Source organism: Leopardus geoffroyi, chromosome C1 (genome assembly GCF_018350155.1).
Source record: "Leopardus geoffroyi isolate Oge1 chromosome C1, O.geoffroyi_Oge1_pat1.0, whole genome shotgun sequence".
In the NCBI taxonomy this organism is placed as follows: Eukaryota; Metazoa; Chordata; class Mammalia; order Carnivora; family Felidae; genus Leopardus; species Leopardus geoffroyi.
The window spans coordinates 162,966,229-162,985,082 of NC_059328.1; the positions used below are offsets into that span (position 1 = coordinate 162,966,229).

The window sequence follows — 18,854 nt, forward strand, 5'->3', positions numbered from 1 at the left end:
TTTGTCCTTGATACAAATTATAAAACAAATAAATCATCTCTAGTGCATACCTGAGCCATCAGTGGGAACTGAACTTGCATTTATTCCAGAAAGACCAAACAAAGGACATTCTCGATCTGTGTTGACATGTCCCCATTTGTGACATTTAATGCACCTCACATTTCGAACCTGAGAAATAGTGAACATTATTTTAGTTATTAAAATACTGAGACTCTAAGCAATGTTCAAATCCCTACTCCTTGGCAGAGTTTAAGGTAAATTACTTTTCATTTTTAAAAGATTTCCAGGGAAAGAGATTCCATAACTATTTTGGTAATTTAACATAAATACTAAAACCTTTTGTAAATTCTGCCTAAAAGCTAAACTGAATACTATCTCTTTTTGACTGTTACTTGGTGGTAACAAAACAATGTGATCCAAAGAGAAATGGTAAAATATCAAAAAGGAATTACGTCATGGCTTAAACTTAAATTCTCTAATTTAAAAAGGTTAATCTTTGGGGCACCTGGGTAGCTCGGTTGGTTAAGTGTCCAACTTTGGCTCAGGTCACGATCTCATGGTCCATGGGTTCAAACCCCACGTCGGGCTCTGTGCTGACAGCTCAGAGCCTGGAGCCTGCTTCGGATTCTGTGTCTCCCTCTCTTTCTGACCCTCCCCCACTCACGCTCTATCTCCCTCTGTCTCTAAAAAATAAATAAACATTTAAAAAATAAATAAGTTAATCTTTAAAGTTTCAGTTTCCTAACCAGGGTTTGGCAAACTTCTTCTATGAAGGACCAGATATTAAGTATGTAAGTCTTTATGGGCCAGAGGTATCTGTTGCAATTACTCAACTCTGCCAATGTAGCAGGAAAGCAGCCACAGACAATATGTAAATGAATAAGGAAGGCAGGACTCCAAAAAATGTTTTTTCTAACAAGAATGTGGCCCTCTGGTGATACTATGGGTTCTAAAAAAATAGTTTTACACCTTTTCTTGATCTTGAGATAATTCTCTAAATTCCTGAAAACTGAAGAGACCCTTATCATTACAACTCTCAGTACAAAACTTTGATTCCTACCTTTTTTTTTTTTTTAAACAGGAGAAAATCAAATTTAATAGACATACATACAGGGAATCTACATAGACATGAAATTCCTGATTCCTATCTTTTATCAACCTACTACACTTAATGTTTTCTCCTCTAAGTCCTTTTACTGTCTGATATAAATCAAAACAACAGAGCCCTTTCTCAGCTTAAATACCTTTTGGACAACAATAAAGAAGTATTTATTAAGTAGAAATTATTCTTATAGAGTAAAATATGGGTCACTTGCCTGAATACCAAAGGGCTGATCTCTGATGTTCATGTCATCTTTGGCATATCTATTAAGTAGAGAAAATGTACAAACACAATATTAAGAACAATTTAATAAACAGCAGTTATTCTGAAAATAGTTTCCTAGTTCTAAAAACATAAAATGTATAACACAGAACTATGAAATCTACTTAGTATTTCCAGACATCACTTCATATTAAGTGTCCAGTTTGATGATTTGTGATTAAAAAAATGAAAAACTATTTAAATTAAAGTCTATGATCAAGGGGCACCTAGGTGGCTCAGTCAGTTAAGCGTCTGACCGTGGCTCAGGTCATGATCTCGCAGTTCATGGATCTGAGCTCTGCATCATGGGGGAGCCCGCTTGGGATTCTCTCTCTCTCCCTTTTGCTCTCTGCCCCTCCCCCACAAGTGCACGCTTGCTCTCTCTCTCTCTCTCTCTCTCTCTCAAAATAAATAAATAAACTTAAAAAAAAAGTCTATGATCAAATAAATTGTATAAGACAAATCACATAAAATACACTGTCACGTTAGTTGCCTTCTCTAGTGAACGAGAAGGCAACATAAGATGGGATATTAGATAAAGCTGGTGATAATATATTTTATCTTAGAAGAAAACTGGTTCTTACTTTTCCCTTGGAGCTCCTTTCTGCCATTCAAATTTGTATTCAGTCTCTCCTTCTGTTTCTTCTTTCTAAAAACATTCATTAGGAAGTCTTTCAACTTTTCCATTAAATTACAATCTATTGCAAGTAAATCTAAACACAGAAAATAGTACCTTACCTCTTTGTTTTCTTGATTGCATATCAAAATATGGGTGAAAAAAAAAGGTCAAGTTAAAAACTTCAACATTCAAGTTGGCTATCCACACTATACTATATTATGATGTCATAGCATTTAATTATAACTTGTAAGAATTTATTGGTTTGACTTTTTTTCCTTCTTTCACATGATAAAATTCAAATCACTAAAGGATAAATACAATATTGAATGAGACAGCCTGTAATAAGCACATTAATTCCTAATTTTTAAGCTTTTATATTTTTCACTGACAGAATATTATGCTTTCTATTCATATCAGTAAGGACTAAAGATATATACACAAATTATAAAAGAAGAAACGCACTTCTGTTGATATTGACTTTTTTCCTCTTCAAAGATCAAGTCATTTAAAAAAAGTCATCATGAAATATTACTAGACAAATATTTTTAGTATTTATTCAATTGTATTGATTACAGTATTTAAAAATTATCTTTACAGAATAACAGCCATTTTAAAAAATGAAGAGCAACTTTTAAAAAATATCTGTGATAGCAGTTCTATCTTTAGCTGCAAACACATCAAGGATGTTAAAAAAAAAAAAAAAGCAAATGAGGCAAGTACCTTTTTTAGCTCCTGGTGGGGCCTCATACATGAAATTAAGGCCATTCTTTACACGCTCATCTCCCATAAGCAACCTAAATGAAATAAGAAATAAAGTTAACAATTTTATGTAGGAGGAAAAAAATTACCGAATAACTGTTCCCCATCTCCAAAATCCCTAAAGGAATTAATAGAAAATATTTTTGTTAGGGAGAAAGTTCCAAAACTTTATTTCACTGATTAGATAACATCTGAAATACATGAATGGAAATTCAAACAGTGCTGCCCCTTTAGTAACTGGCTTTAAGTTCTGAGACTTTCTCGTTACCTGAGAGATCCTCGTCCTCCCAGAAGAAAAGGGGAAAAATGCCATGGTCACTCTCACATGCTTTTCTTAAACTTTGAAATGCTATGGAAATAATGACAGCTTTGAAATCCTATATGCCAGCACAAATTTGGAATTAAGTTAAATAGTGCCAACATTTTTTCTTAATTGTGAGGGATCAAACAGTTTTGGAAAAATGAGTCTCTCTGGAATTTCTTTAAAAGTCAAATCCAATTAATGCTTGTAATAAAAGTCAAAGTCAATAGGAGAATCACATTCTTTGATGAGGCCAAAGAAGAGAATATAGTTTAGAGATATTCTACAACAGGTTAATTACTATGATGGAATCAATGTCTGCGGCACCTCAAAAATCATTTTCTTTTTAGTTCTGTTTTAACACTGAAAGTTCTCAGTTTAGGTTCTGTTTAGAGAGATAACGCTATGATTTTTTTTTTTTAAGCTCGGCAATAAATTGAAGGGCTGGTTGAATTAAAGTTTTGATTCATAAGATCCAAGTAAAGTACTGATAATAAAGATGAAAGCTAAAGAGTGAATAGAATTTCCTCTTATATTTGAAAAAGGCAATCACAAAGGATTACATAATTATAATTCTTCTCTTATTTCCATTGGAATTTATAAAGAACTGTTACCAAAAAAAAAAAAAAAAAAAAGGAAGAGAGCAAAAAGATGACAGGATCTATATCCATACAATGGAATATTATTTTGCAATAAAAAGAAATGAACTACACGCTACAAAATAGATGAACTTCAAAAACATTATACTAAGTGAAAGAAGCCAGTCACAAAAGACCATTTATATGTATGATACCATTTATATGAGATGTCCAGAATAGGCAAATCTATAGAGACAGAAAATAAATTAGTGACTGCTTAAGGTGGAGAAGTAGAAGGGACAGGGTGTGGGAATGAGAAGTAACTGCTAATGGGTACAATATTTCCTTTTTGGATGATGAAAATGTTCTGATATTAGATTAGGGTGATGGCTCCAAGACTCTGTAAATATATATACTTAAAACAATATACCTTTTAACAAGTGTGCAAATCATATCTTCAAATAACAACATTTTAAAAATTAAAATCAAGCACGTGAAAAGCTCAACATCTGGTTATTAGAGAAGTATACATCAAGACCATGAGATACCACTTCACACTAAATAGAATGGCTATTATTTAAAAAAAAAAAAAAAAAAGGAACGGGGCGCCTGGGTGGCGCAGTCGGTTAAGCGTCCGACTTCAGCCAGGTCACGATCTCGCGGTCCGTGAGTTCGAGCCCTGCGTCAGGCTCTGGGCTGATGGCTCAGAGCCTGGAGCCTGTTTCCGATTCTGTGTCTCCCTCTCTCTCTGCCCCTCCCCTGTTCATGCTCTGTCTCTCTCTGTCCCAAAAATAAATAAAAAAACGTTAAAAAAAAAGGAAAATGGGGTGCCTGGGTGGCTCAGTTGGTTGAGCATTTGACTCTTGGTTTCGGCTCGCGTCATGATCTTGCAGTTTGTGAGCTCGAGCCCCGCGTCGGGCTCCGTGCTGATGGTGGGTGCTAAGCTTGCTTGGGATTCTCTCTCTTCCTCTCTCTCTCTGCCTCTCCCGTGCTCGCTCTCTCTCTCAGAAATAAACTTTATAAAATTTTTTTAAAAAAGGAAAATAAGAAACATTGACGAGGATGTGGAGAAAATGGAATCCGTGGACATTACTGATGGGAATGTAAGATGGTGCAGCCACTATGGAAGAGAGTTTGGTGGTTCTTCAAAAGCTAAATACAGAATCACTATACGATCCAGCAAATCTACTCCTAGGTATATACCTAAAGGAACTGAAAGTAGGGACTTGAACAGATAGATATTTACATGCTAGTGTTTATAGCAGCATAACTCATAACAGCCAAAAGGTAGAAGCAACCCAAGTGTCCATCCAGGGGTGGAGAGAGAAACAAAATATGGTGTATACATATAATGGAACATTATTTAGCCATAAAACAAGAAAAGTTCTGATACATGCTACAATATGGATCAATCTTGAACACACTGTGCTAAGTGAAATAAGCCACACACAAAGAGATAAATATTTCATGATTCCGCTTATATGAGGCGCCTGTAACAGGCAAATTCATTTTTACTTTAGAAAGTAAAATAGTGGTTACCAAGGGCAGAAGGGAGGCGGAATACGGAGTTACTGTTAAATAGGTATAGAGTTTCTATTCGGTGTAATGGAAAAAATTCTGGAAATGTACACAGCACTGTTAATGTAATTAATGCTGTGAACTGTACACTTAAAAAATGTTATATATATTTTACCCCTGCAAAAAAGCATTTTGTTTATACTGACATAAAAATAACATAAAATCAAAACTGGAAGATCCAATTTCCACTTCATGCAAAACTCTACAGGTATATAAAATAAAAAGTAAAGCTATGATATTGACATTTTAATTTCAATTAAAAACCTGTAAAAATTATTATTATTTTTATTGCTGTTGACTGTATACAGAATGGATATAGATTTTTTGACATCCCAATAATTTTTTTTTTATCCAATGAGAATAATAAATGTTACTGTCATCTTTAAAAAGAGTATGTAGGAATCAATATTCATAAACATTAAGAAACATCTCTATAGCAGGAAAAGCTTAAAAAAACTAGATTACTAAAGAATAAAATTGGCTACCAAGGACATTTCTGAATGAAGAAAAAAAAAACCCTTTGGAAATCACCAATTACTCATAAATTTGCATTTGAATAACCAAACAGAGAAGCAGTGAACACATCTAGTGTCCAGAACCTGGTTTCTAAATATCTTTTTCCAATAAAAGGAATCAAGGTCCAATCAATTTGGTTGATTCCAATGCTAGAGCAGGGAAAAATAAAAGACAAATTTGGACCATCTTATGGTGCCAGGAAGTGGTTTTTAAAAAAGGCTCGGGGTGGGGGATGCCTGGGTGTTTTAGTTGGTTAAGCAACTGATTCTTGATTTCACCTCGGGTCATGATCTCATGGTTTGTGAGATAGAGCCTTGCGTGGGGCTCCCATGCTAATAGCACAGAGCCTGCTTAGGATTCTTTCTCTGTCCTTCCCTGCTTGTGCCCACATGTGAGTGCATGCTCTCTCTCTCAAAATGATTAATAAAATAAAAAAACTTTAAATTTTTTTTTTTGTCAACGTTTATTTATTTTTGGGACAGAGAGAGACAGAGCATGAACGGGGGAGGGGCAGAGAGAGAGGGAGACACAGAATCGGAAACAGGCTCCAGGCTCTGAGCCATCAGCCCAGAGCCCGACGCGGGGCTCGAACTCACGGACTGCGAGATCGTGACCTGGCTGAAGTCGGACGCTTAACCGACTGCGCCACCCAGGTGCCCCTAAAAACTTTAGAAAGCCAACAGAATTTTAAAAAATAAAATAAGGTTGGGGCATTTGCAATGGTTATACGAGCCAAGCTGGTAGAGCACTCAAAGGCTAAAATTGAAAACAACTGAGCAACAAAATAAACAATAGTATTGGATTATAACCCATTAAAAAATTTTTTTAACGTTTATTTATTTTTGAGAGTAAGATAGAGTGCAAGCGGGGGAGGAGCAGAGAGAGGGAGACACAGAATCTGAAGCAGGCTCCAGGTTCTGATCTGTCAGCACAGAGCCCAAAGCGGGGCTCGAACCCATGAACTGTGAGATCGTGACCTGAGCTGCAGTCAGACACTTAACCGACTGAGACACCCAGGTGCCCCTGGATTATAACCCATTAAATAAATATCTGAGTCCATACTGATAGAAATAAATGATTAAATAAATAACTAAATAGGGAAAGGGAAAATTCTTGTTTCCAGAGGAATTCAAATTTTAAAATGTAGAGGGAATGAGAGGAATAGAAAATCACTATTAGAATACCATGGTAATAACTAATGCAGGCAGTATCCACGAATAAATGCTAAATTAGTGGACAAAAGTTCAAGGAAAAATAGATTATTTGCATGGCTTCAAGTATTTAATTACAAAGAGAGTAAAGTAACTTTTTTTTAAGATCAAGAATAAACAGTATGGGGCACCTGGGTGGCTCGGTTGGTTAAGCATTCGACTTGGGCTCAGGTCATGATCTCGCAGTCCTGGAGTCCGAGCCCCGTGTCAGGCTCTGTGCTGTGTCTCCCTCTCTCTCTATCCCTCCCCTTACTCATGCTATGTCTCTCTCTCAAAAAATAAACATTAAAAACAATTTTTAAAAAAAGAATAAACAGGGGCGCCTGGGTGGTGCAGTCGGTAAAGCGTCCGACTTCAGCCAGGTCACGATCTCGCGGTCCGTGAGTTCGAGCCCCGCGTCGGGCTCTGGGCTGATGGCTCAGAGCCTGGAGCCTGTTTCCGATTCTGTGTCTCCCTCTCTCTCTGCCCCTCCCCCGTTCATGCTCTGTCTCTCTCTGTCCCAAAAATAAATAAACGTTGGAAAAAAAAAAAAAAAAAAAAGAATAAACAGTATAATCTGCTGCAAAGCCACTCACCTCCACTATCTCTTTATCAGTCTAACGCAACTATAGACTGTTTCCCTGAACACCTCTCTACTTTCCCACTGTGATCTTTAATAAGCTTTTACTATATGTAAATCAGGGTTTCTCAACAGTGGTGCTACTGACCTTTTGGACCAGATCATTCTTCGTTGTGTGGGGCTGTCCTGCACATTGTAGGTTGTTCTGCAGCATCCCTAGTCTCCACCCACTAGATGCTGGTAGCATCCAACATCTGAGCAACGTGTCCAAACATTGCCACATGTCCCCTGGCAGGGGAGGGGGAAGTGGGGGGTGGATAATGGACTTCAGATGAGAACCATGGATCTAAATCCTTAACATTCTTCATAGTTCAGCTCAAATGTCCCTTCTTTCATTAAGTCTTACCTTGTTATCCCAAATGGAATTACTGTGTCCTATGTTAGCATGCTATTGTTTTTAAAACTTGTGTTTTTAATACATCGTTATTATATTCAGCTTTGAACTATATGTACGTATCCCTTACGAGAGAATTCCTGAGGGCAAAGACAAACTACATATCCCACTTTACAGGCCCCTATAACAAAGGGGCCTATTATTTATTGTCTTGCACAAAAGGAGGTACTCAATAAAAGTTAACCAGATTGAATAGAATTGTTGTGAAAAGTATTTAATTGAAGTAAAAGTTTTATTTCTATAATTTTGCACTACATATATATATATTTTTTAAAGTTTATTTTTATTTAGAGAGAGAGCGAGAGAGCAAGGGGGCGGGGGGAGAGAGAGGGATAAATCCCAAGCAGGCTCCGCACTGTCACTGCAGAACCCACTCAGGGTTCAAACTCATCAACCATGAGATCACGACCTGGGCCAAAATCAAGAGTCGGAATCTTAATCAAATGAGCTATCCAGGTGCCCGACACTACATTAGGTTTTAAAGAGAATATTAAGTAATCGTCTAGTAGTACTTTACTTATGTTCTATATTTTGATGAAAAACAGAATTGAGCTGAAGACAGTGTGGTCCATATAATTAAAACATCACTATTCACCTGTTTGATTAACCAAGAGCAACCAGCTTCAGAGTTAGACTTGCTAATATAAACACAAAATGACAAGAGCTAAACGGGAGGCACTGTGCTGGAATAAACCAACAAAGAACTCTAGTTATGATCCCACCATTAACAGAGCAATGATATCCAGGTCAAGTAGAGACACTTTACTTTTGATGGTGTCCTATGCATCTTTTCATTTCAATGTATACTAAAGAAATATCTCTGTAAGAGGTGTCAGTAGTTCAAGGGTAGACTTTTATTGTTCTTCCAAGCTTTACCTAAGTTGGGACTTCCTCATAAGCTGTATATGGAGTCACATCAATGTATATTTTATGTGAATTATTGGTAAGGTTGGAAAAAGTGGCCACGTACAGATATCAGAGTAAAGAGGGTTCACAGGAAATAGAATCCTATCATTGCGGTATTCAATTCAAAAAAGCTAATTTAATATATGATTCAGTAAGGGATCATTCTCATGCAACTGATCATTCTAAAAACACCAGCATAGTGAAATTTCTTACCTATTATCATATGATTCTTGTTCTTTAAGATATTGTTGCATTAATTCTTCTTGTTTCTTCTTATCATATGATATTTTCTGTTCTGCCATCCATACCTAAATTAGTGAAGTAAAAAATTAAAACAGAAAGTTTGCTCGTATTTTATAACAAAATATAAAATGTTACTGTATATAGTTTACAATATAATCTATTTTGGTCATAATGACATCATAAGATGACAACTGAAAAGTCTGATTTGTGCCTTGATACAGGTCCTTAAATCTACACATTCAATGGCTAAAATTAACAACCCAGGCAACAACAGATGTTGGCGAGGATGTGGAGAAAGAGGATCTCTTTTGCATTGTTGGTAGGAATGCAAACTGGTGCAGCCACTCTGGAAAACAGTATGGAGGTTCCTCAAAAATTAAAAATAGAACTACCCTATGACCCACCAATTACACTACTAGGTATTTATCCAAAGGATACAGGAATGCTGATTTGAAGGTGCACATGCACCCCACTGTGTATAGCAGTGCTATCGACAATAGGCTAAGTATGGAAAGAGCCCAAATGTCCATCAACTGATGAATGGATAAAGATGTGGTATGTGTGTACATATATAATGGAATATTACTCAGCAATCAAAAAGAATAAAATCTTGCCATTTGCAACAATGTGGATGGAACTATAGTGTATTATGCTAAGCAAAATAAGTCAGCCACAAAAAGACAAATATATGACCTCACTCATATGAGGAATTTCAGATACAAAACAGATGAACATATGGGAAGGGAAGCAAAAATAACATAAAAACAGGGAGGGGGACAAACCATAAGAGACTCTTAAATACAAACAGAGGGTTACTGGAGGGGTTTTGGGTGGGGAGATGGGCTAAATGGGAGAGGGGCATTAAGAAGGACACTTGTTGGGATGAGCACTGGGTGTTATATGTAAGTGATAAATCACTAAATTCTATTCCTGAAATTATTATTACACTATATGTTAACTAGCTTGAATGTAATTTAAAAAAAAAAAGAAAAAAAGAAAAAAATCTAGTTATTCAAAATAGCTAGCTTTCAGGAAAAAATCAAATTTAAGAACCACTTTAGGGGGCGCCTGGGTGGCCCAGTCAGTTGAGCATCCGACTTCAGCTTGGGTCATGACCTCACAGCTCGTGAGTTCGAGCCCCACATTGGGCTCTGTGCTGACTGCTCAGAGCCTGGAGCCTGCTTCGGATTCCATGTCTCCCTCTCTCTCTGCCCCTAACCCACTCACATCCCATCTCTGTCTCTCAAAAATAAATAAACATTAAAAAAAATTTTTAAGAACCACTCTAAGTACCTGTGGTACAACAGCTTCTTGCACTTAGTCTCTGTGTGATTTCGGAGAAGAGAATGATAATCTTTCTATGTCTAGTCAAGAAAACACCCAAGGCACAGCCAGTAGGATTAAACAATGCTCCCAAATGCCAATGGAGGAGAAATGGAGGATGAGAAAAAGAAAAAAAGAAAAGGAATTGAAAGGTAGTTGCAGAAAAAAGGGAAGAGACAAGAGAGGAAACAGAGATAAGAGAGAGAAGCATGAAATGCCTTGGAGTTGCTCAAGGGCACCAATATCACAGGCTGAATGTATCCCTACATGAAATCCTCAAAATCGTAAATGTGGTGGAGGTAAAAGCCCACACAACTTAAGCAAGGATACTTAATCAGGTTATTCTAGACTGAAAAGGTATCAAATGCCTTCCAACTGCCTTTACAGTAAAGGACACAGTATTTGACAATCATTCAACGTAAAGAGCAAGTCAAAACTTTCTATCCATGGGTGCCTGTGTGGCTCAGTTGTTAAGCCTCTGACTTCAGCTCAGGTCATGATCTCACGGTTCGTGAGTTCAAGTCCTACAGCGTGTGAGCTTGAGCCCTGCTTTGGGTGAGCACGTGCCTCACTTCGGGTGAGCGGCGCTTCTCTCTCTCTCTCTCCCTCTCTCTGCCACTTGTGGGATTCTCTATCTCTCTCACTGCCCTGAACTCACTTGCGATCTCTCTCAAAAACAAAACAAAACAACACACACACACACACACACACACACACACACACACACACAAAACTTTCTAAACATGCTAGGTTTTAAGAAGGTAAATTAGAGGACAAATACTTACATTGATAAAATTATGTCATTAACTGTGGGGGCAAATAGGTGTGGGACAAGGCTGCCGTTAGTTAATTTTAGAAGCAAAACAGGGGTAGTTACCAGTTTGTCTGTATGTGTGTATGCATGTATGTATGTATTCATTCACTCACTCACTCACTCACTCATTCAGGCAGAAAGAGAAGAAGAGAGAGAATCCCAAGCAGGCTCTGCAATATCAGTGCTAGGACTGAACCAAATCATGAGATCATGACCTGAGCCGAAACCAAGAGTTTCGAAGGTCAACTGACTGAGCCACCCAGGTGCCCCACCAGTATTTTAGTAGTGATGAAATAGGAAGGTTCCAAGGGGACACAGTGTGAGATGGACAAGTAGGAGTTCATATGGAAGTGAAAGCAAAAACAGAAATGAAAAGAATTCTTCAGGGACAGAATATACCAAAAATTTCTTTTGGGATAAGTTTCTGAACGTTTTCTCCACTGACTTCATACTTACCAATGTAATGTTACAGAAGAAAAACCTACACTTGGGATAGGCAGTAAAAAGCACATGTTTGGAATTTTCACTGCAGCTCAAAATGAAAACAGTTGCAACAAAGACATGCAAGGGGTCACTGCCTGGGAGAGTAACACACTAATCATAACATGGCATTTCTAACAGAATAACTATCATTTATTTAAAGTTTTAGATTTCACAATGTTATTTCACCAGTCTCAATTGCTCAAGAGCTTAAATACATACTGAGTATCATGGACTGGAATAAAAATAAAACACATTCTTAGCCTTCAAAATGCTCAGAATCTGCTAATAAAAAAAGTATGTTTAAGCTATTTCAGAATAAAAAAATGAACTGTGTAAGTGATAACAAAGTTTGCTATCTGGATAATAGGAAAACATACAAGATAAAGAAATAGAACAAGACGGTGATTAACTTTAGAGGACGGGAGGAAGGCTGGTATAATGGAATACTTTATAGCAAGTTTTGGTTTTTATTTTGTTATTTTTCAATTTTTATTTATTTTTGAGAGAGAGAAAGAGAGAGAAAGCGCAAGGGAGAAGCGGGGGGCGGGGGGGGGGCGGCAGAGGATCTGAAATGGTCTCTGCACTGACAGCAGAGAGCCTGATGTGGGGCTCAAACTCATGAACCATGAGATCAGGACCTGAGCTGAAGTCAGATGCTTAACCGACTGAGCCACCCAGGTGCCTAAGTTTTGGTTTTCAGAAGTTAATTTTTTTTTACCAATATACTTTTTAAAGTTTATTTATTTACTTTGCGAGAGAGAGAGAGAGAGAGAAAGAATCAGTGAGGGACGGGCAGAGAGAGGGGGACAGAAGATCTGAAGTGAGGCTGGAATTCATGAACCACGAGATCATGACCTGAGCCAAAATGCGTCGCTTAACCAACTGAGCCACCCAGATGCTCCAGAAGTTAATTTTTAAATTAAGTAAATATATTCATAGGCAGCCAATGATATTATTTCTTCCATATCCTTCCAAAGATGTTCTAATGCATATATACAGAAAACAATGTGTGTGTATATACATATATATATATATATCTCATACACATTCTTTTCTCACTCTTTTCATAAATGGTAACATATACTGCATGTATACACAGAATATGTATAAAATAAAATTGAGTATCATAGAGATCATTCCTAGGTCAGTTAAAAAAAATTTTCTTGGTTTTGGAGGGAGGAGGGGCTGAATATCATTTTACTGTGGAGCTATCCCATCATTTACTTAACCAATCTCCTGTTGTACCGATGGGCATTTAGGAGATTTCCAATCTTTTGCTATTACAAACTCTGCTTCAACAAATAACCCTCTACACAAGTAATGCCATACATGTCAAGCAGGGTTTTGAAAAGGATCAAAATTTGCCAAGGAAAAAAAACACGGTAAGATAGTAGTAGCAGAGGGAAAAGCTCAGACAAAGGCCGAAAGGTGCAAAATAAGAATTAAGTAGTTTAATATTACTGGAGTGTAAAATATGAGGTAAGAGAGTAGCAATAGGGGATGAAGAAGGAAAAATAAACTGAAGCCAGATAACTAGGATTTAATCCTGTAGTATTTTACAGGATCCTGTAGTATTTGCTTGGCTAAGAAGCCAAGCAATCAGATTTGTGCTTTAAAAAGATCACTCTATGGAAACAACCCAAATATTCAACTGATGAATGGATACATAAAATGTACTATATCAATACAATGGAATTAAGCCATAAAAAGAAATACAATACTGACACGTTCTACAACATGGATGAACTTCAAAACTGTTATGGTAAGTGAAAGAAACCAGCCACAAAAGGCCATATATTGCATGATTACATTTTTAGGAAACATCCCGAATAGGCAAACCCACAGAAATAAAGTAGGTTAGTGGTTACCTCGGGATGGGGGCGGGGCGGGGATGGTGGTTAAGGACAAATGGAGAATAACTGCTAACAGATATAGGTCTGGTGGGGAGATGATGAAAGTATTCTAAATTGTTTGTGGTGGTGACTGCACAAATCTGTGAATATACTAAAAACCACTGAACAGTACACTTTAAGTGGGTAATTGTCTAGTATGTGAACTGTACCTCAATAAAGTTGCCAAATAAAAAATATTATTCTGATAGCGATGTGGAGAATGGATTTGAGAGGGGTCAAGACTGGAGGCCAAAAAAACCAAAACAAACAAACAAAGCCCCCCCAAAACCAAACCTGTTAGGAAATTTAATTGTTCAGGTGGAAGATGACGAGGGTCTGAGCTAAAAAACAGGTAGTAGTGATAAAGAGGAGAGATGAATTCGAAATATTTGGAAAGTAAGACAAATTGAATTTATTAGCTACCTAGATAAAGGGGTAACGGAAAAGGGATATATCTTGAATTTCCGGGTTGGGTGACAGGATGTGTGTTACCACCTCTATTTCCTACTCATGAGATAGGAAGTATAAAATGAAGAGCAGATTTTGAATGAAAGACATATCCATTTCAGACATGTTGAGCTTGAGATGCCTGTAATATGTCAAGATGATAATTTCCAGTATGTAGTTGTCTTGACATGCCCCAAGCTGGGAGAAGAAATGTGAGACTGTAGATTTGAGAGTCCTGAGTAAAGAAGTAGTTAAAACCATGAAATTGGACGTGATTGCCTGGGAAAGCATATAAAGTAAGGCACAGGCCAAGGATGAAGCTCTGGGTAATACATGCATTTTAGGAACAGGCTAAAAATAAGTATGTGTATAGGAGCAATTAACATTTTATTGAGCAATCCCTCTATGTGGTACTTTGTTTCAAGCCTTTATCTATACCAGCTTATTCAGTCCGCATAACAATTTCACAAGTCAAGGCAACTGATACTGTTCATTTTAAATTTATAGATTAGGAGGCTGAGGATAAAGGATATTAAGTATTTGTGTAAGATCTCAGGGCTAAAAGTGACTGTGCTGGGAGCGCTTGGCTGACCAAGTTGGTAGAGCAAGCGCCTCTTGATTTACTGGGCAGGAGTTAGAGCTCCACGTTGAGTGTAGAGATTACTTTAAAAAAACAATAATAAAAAATTTTTTAAAAAGCCAAACGTCGTTGTATATCGGAAACTAATGTAACGTTGTATACACGTCAATTTAAAAAAATATTAAGTAAAATAAACAGCCAAACTTCAAAGAGTTCACCACACAGACGCTACATTATCGGGTGGGATAAAGACAGGAAGAGGTGCCTTTATTTCCCTCTTAAGAGCTCTCTTAAATAAACAGGGAATCACCTTTGTACAGGATAGCAGAGCTCAGAAGCCACGATCCCTGTGATCCGAAAAGACAAAACCAAAAACAGTTGAGAAAGTAACGAGGAACCATATGATCATACTTCGTATCTTACAGATTTACACATTCTAGATGACAAGCCGACCGGGCAGACGAAGGCTGCCCGCCTCCCGGCTGATGGAGAATAAGCGTCGAGGCCAGCTTTATTAGCGAGTTTCTCAGCAGAGAAAAAGGGGCGGGAAGACCAGGGTGTCAGGCCTGGGGAAGCGGCGACTGTTCCAGAAATCCCACAGACACAACCACTTTCATCACCTCCAGCCCTGGGGATCCCAGGCGCCAAGAGCCAGAACCCTACCCGGCTCCCCTTACTCACTTTCTTGATATTGGATTTGGAGGCGGGATGAAAGTCCTTCTTGCACATGAAATTGGCAAAAGACTTCCCCATCTTGAAGCCTAAGCTGGGGCCGGCGGCCACTGGAACTGTGAACAACGTAAACAAATACTGCCGCCTAACCGGAACTGCGCCTCCAGTGGCAGCGGGAACTTCCGCGGTCAAAGGTGACAGCTTCCGGCCGCTAGCTCCTCCGCCCGCCCTAGCACACCCCTTACCCCTTCCTCTGAGGGTAGCTCCTAGGCCAGGTGAGGGGCGTGAACGGGGCAGGGGCGTGCAAAGTTGTGATGCTAGGTGGGAAGCCGCGCGCTGTGGCGTGGCGGGACCGAGGGGCTCCGGGAGAGGCCCCGGGTCTGGAGTGAGCCGGCTGCGGGCTGAGCGCCGCCAGCTGGGGTGCAGAGTGTGTGCTGGGTGGCAAGGGGTGCTTGAAGTTCGTCCTCTTTATTCTGTGAACTCTGACTTCGGGTACATAAAGTTCTTCGCACCGACTTTTCTCGTCTGCGTTTTGAAAATAGTACTTCTCGTCCAAATTGTAGTACGTACGGATCGGGTGGATCAAACGATGTGGTATTTCTAAAAACGCTAAAGCATATAGAATGGAATGTCAACTCCATAAGAGCGAGGATTCTCAGCTGTACCGTGCCTGGTTCAGAAAGATGTTCCTAAACATTTGTTGATGATGAATGCGTACTGGGAGTTAATAAAGACTCTCAAGGCATCCCCTTCTAAACGTGCTAGGCGTTTTCCTAAGTAGGTGGCGTGTTTCCTTAGCAGGTGGCGTGTTTCCTTAGCTTCTCGTATGACTCCAGTTAGCATAGATCATCTAGTGCATTTTGACGGCCCTTCAGACTCCAGGGTTTTGAGTGGACATGGCTGCTTTGCTGTAGGGGATCCACCAACCAAATCCTCAGCAAGGAGGGGGTGGGTATGATAACAAGAATAAGCCTTTTATGAGAAATATACTCTTCTGCCCAATAATAACAGCTTTCATTTGAGTGTCTGATATGTTCCTTGCACTGTGCAAAAACGCTTTACACACTGTCTTTTTAAATTCTAATAACAACCTCCTGAGATACTTACCGATGAGGCAGAAGGCTTAGTTCGAGATTGAATAGCTTGCCAAGGTCATGCAGTGGTATAACTAACTTTGGAACACAAATAGAACGTGACCTAGGACATAAAGGTTGAAATGTACACAGAAAAGAACAGCAGCGATCGTGACTTCCCTGTTTCAACAACAAGAAAAGAGTGAAGTGTTAGGAGTTTCAGGCCGAATGTGTTTCTTTCTTACTTGAGTCACTTGTTTTCTTTTGAATGACACATTTATTAAACTTACTTTTTGTTTTTAAACTGCTAGTATGGGTTACCTGGGTGACTCAGTCAGTGGATCATCCAATCTCGAGTTCTGCTCAGGTCCTGATCCCAGGGTCGCTGACCATGGAGCCTGGTTAAGATTCTCTCTCTCTCAAAAAATTTTTTTTTAATAAAATAAACTGCTAGTATCTGTTTGTGTAAAGCCATTCTAAAGTTTGGGCATTATAAAATAAGGGAAAGCAGGAAACTCTAAAACAGTATGTCCATTCTGGAAGCAAATATGATCTACCAAAACTGAGGATTTCGGGTTTTCCAAATTACAAATGAAGACACAATCTTGATACTAAATTCTACAATCAGGATTTATAAGTTACGTATGTGAACTTCTTCCTAGACATATCAACAGTTTGGTATTTTGATTAACATGTTTTTGTATTTGTCTGATTCAGCGAGTCTTAAAATTTCAGTCTTCTCAGTATTATAATCTGGGTGTATTCTTCTTCAGCTCAAAGGAGACCCCTTCCTTCCTTTGAGGAAGTACTGGGACATTTCATAACTTCAGGTGATGAGAATACAAAGATTAATAAAGCACGCTCCCAGCCCTCATGGATCTTATTGTCCAGAAGGAGACTCATATATGTGCACAAATATGGAAACTCATAGGCGTACACAAATATAGTCTTCATAGCAGTAGAGTTAAGTGCATGGGTTCCCAAATATAGAAATACTGAAAGGAGATTCAGGGAAAACTTCAGGAGAGAAACATCTTAGAGGATAAATTTAACCTATAGACTAGAAGAAGTTACTTGTAATGTCTTTTTCTTATTGATTCTTGTAGTACAAGATTCATTCCCAAGTCATTTTCTTACAGATTTTTGTAGTGCAGTATAAAGTTTAAAACGTTAATGAACACTCTTTATTTGATATGGCAATAACATCCCTTGGTTGTCAAGTAGAACTCTTTGTTTTGTATATACTAAAAATGTTTCTCCCTTTTTATTTTGAATCTTCTGTATGTTTTTTAGTTTTTAAAAAATGGAACCTTGTTCCTGTGATACTTTTGTGGCATTACCTCCAGCAACGGTTGATAACAGGATTATTTTTGGAAAAAATTCAGATAGATTGTGTGACGAAGTACAGGAGGTAGTTTATTTTCCTGCTGCAGTTCATGAGAACCTGAGAGAACATCTTCAGGTAGGTGAAGTACATGTTTTGTTAGCAATAGTTTTCTTTAAAAGTATCATAAGCAGGGGCGCCTGGGTGGCGCAGTCGGTTAAGCGTCCGACTTCAGCCAGGTCACGATCTCGTGGTCCGTGAGTTCGAGCCCCGCGTCGGGCTCTGGGCTGATGGCTCAGAGCCTGGAGTCTGTTTCCGATTCTGTGTCTCCCTCTCTCTCTGCCCCTCCCCTGTTCATGCTCTGTCTCTCTCTGTCCCAAAAATAAATAAACGTTGGAAAAAAAAATTAAAAAAAAAAATAAATAAAAGTATCATAAGCAGCTTTTTAATTAGCTAGTTATCTGGCAGAGACTCTAGAAGTTAAAACTTCAAGAATTTAAATTTGAAAAATAATTTGAGTCAGAATTAGACTTCTGGTCTTTTATTTCAGTGATTTGGAGGAAGCTGAAAAAACAATAGAAATAGTTGTTGATTCTTTGATCAAATATTCGAATGTTTATCATATGCAAGCATGTCAAATAGGGCAAGGATTTAACGCCTGCTGTCAAGACTAGTTCTGTCTTCCAGGAGCTTAGAGTCTAGTAGAGGAATAGGATGTATATGTAATTAACCCCATTGTAAAGTGGGATGCTTTAATAAGAGCCACAAGTTGTGTCAGCAATAGAGAAGGAGCAATTAATTCAGACTAGAGATCGAGGAAGGCTTCCCCAGGAGCTGGGATTCAGCTGGAGTTTGATGGCCAAAAAGGATTCTGATTGGTGGAGAATAGAGAAAGTCATTCCAATCTCTGGAAATAACAGTTTTAACATCAAAAAAGGTTTATGGGGCCCTGTGGTTACATTATTAATACGCATTTTATGTAATCATTCAGTAGTACACACATTAATTAAATGATCCTTTTAAAAATTTTTATTAAAAACCCATTCAACACGGAACTTAAAGTTTCATATTATACTTTTATTGCTAACATATATTTTTTAGATTTCATTTTATTGATATAATAATAATAAAATAAATAAGATGTTTTCTGTATACAGGG

The 18,854-nt window shown here is 38.1% G+C and overlaps 2 protein-coding genes across 6 annotated transcripts in view; one reads left to right on the plus strand and one right to left on the minus strand.

Annotated features, from left to right (window-relative positions):
• The window catches only part of CIR1 (corepressor interacting with RBPJ, CIR1), a 44,478-nt gene extending 29,016 nt beyond the window's left edge, over positions 1–15,462 (minus strand). The window contains exons 1-7 of the mRNA XM_045480243.1: positions 15,308–15,462; positions 9,058–9,152; positions 2,703–2,776; positions 2,102–2,112; positions 1,948–2,012; positions 1,317–1,365; positions 51–168 (exon numbers count right to left, since the gene is read on the minus strand). Coding sequence (XP_045336199.1) covers positions 51–168; positions 1,317–1,365; positions 1,948–2,012; positions 2,102–2,112; positions 2,703–2,776; positions 9,058–9,152; positions 15,308–15,379 — 484 coding nt within the window. The 5' untranslated portion in view covers positions 15,380–15,462. The remainder of the gene's footprint in view (positions 1–50; positions 169–1,316; positions 1,366–1,947; positions 2,013–2,101; positions 2,113–2,702; positions 2,777–9,057; positions 9,153–15,307) is intronic.
• A 29-nt stretch (positions 15,463–15,491) lies between these two features.
• The window catches only part of SCRN3 (secernin 3), a 32,149-nt gene continuing 28,786 nt past the window's right edge, over positions 15,492–18,854 (plus strand). The window contains exons 1-2 of one of the 5 annotated variants that reach the window (XM_045480244.1): positions 15,492–15,573; positions 17,665–17,833. In XM_045480244.1, coding sequence (XP_045336200.1) covers positions 17,675–17,833 — 159 coding nt within the window. In that variant the 5' untranslated portion in view covers positions 15,492–15,573; positions 17,665–17,674. Of the gene's footprint in view, positions 16,076–17,664; positions 17,834–18,854 lie in introns of all 5 variants that reach the window. The other 4 variants (XM_045480246.1, XM_045480247.1, XM_045480245.1 and 1 more) reach the window with 4 other exon arrangements.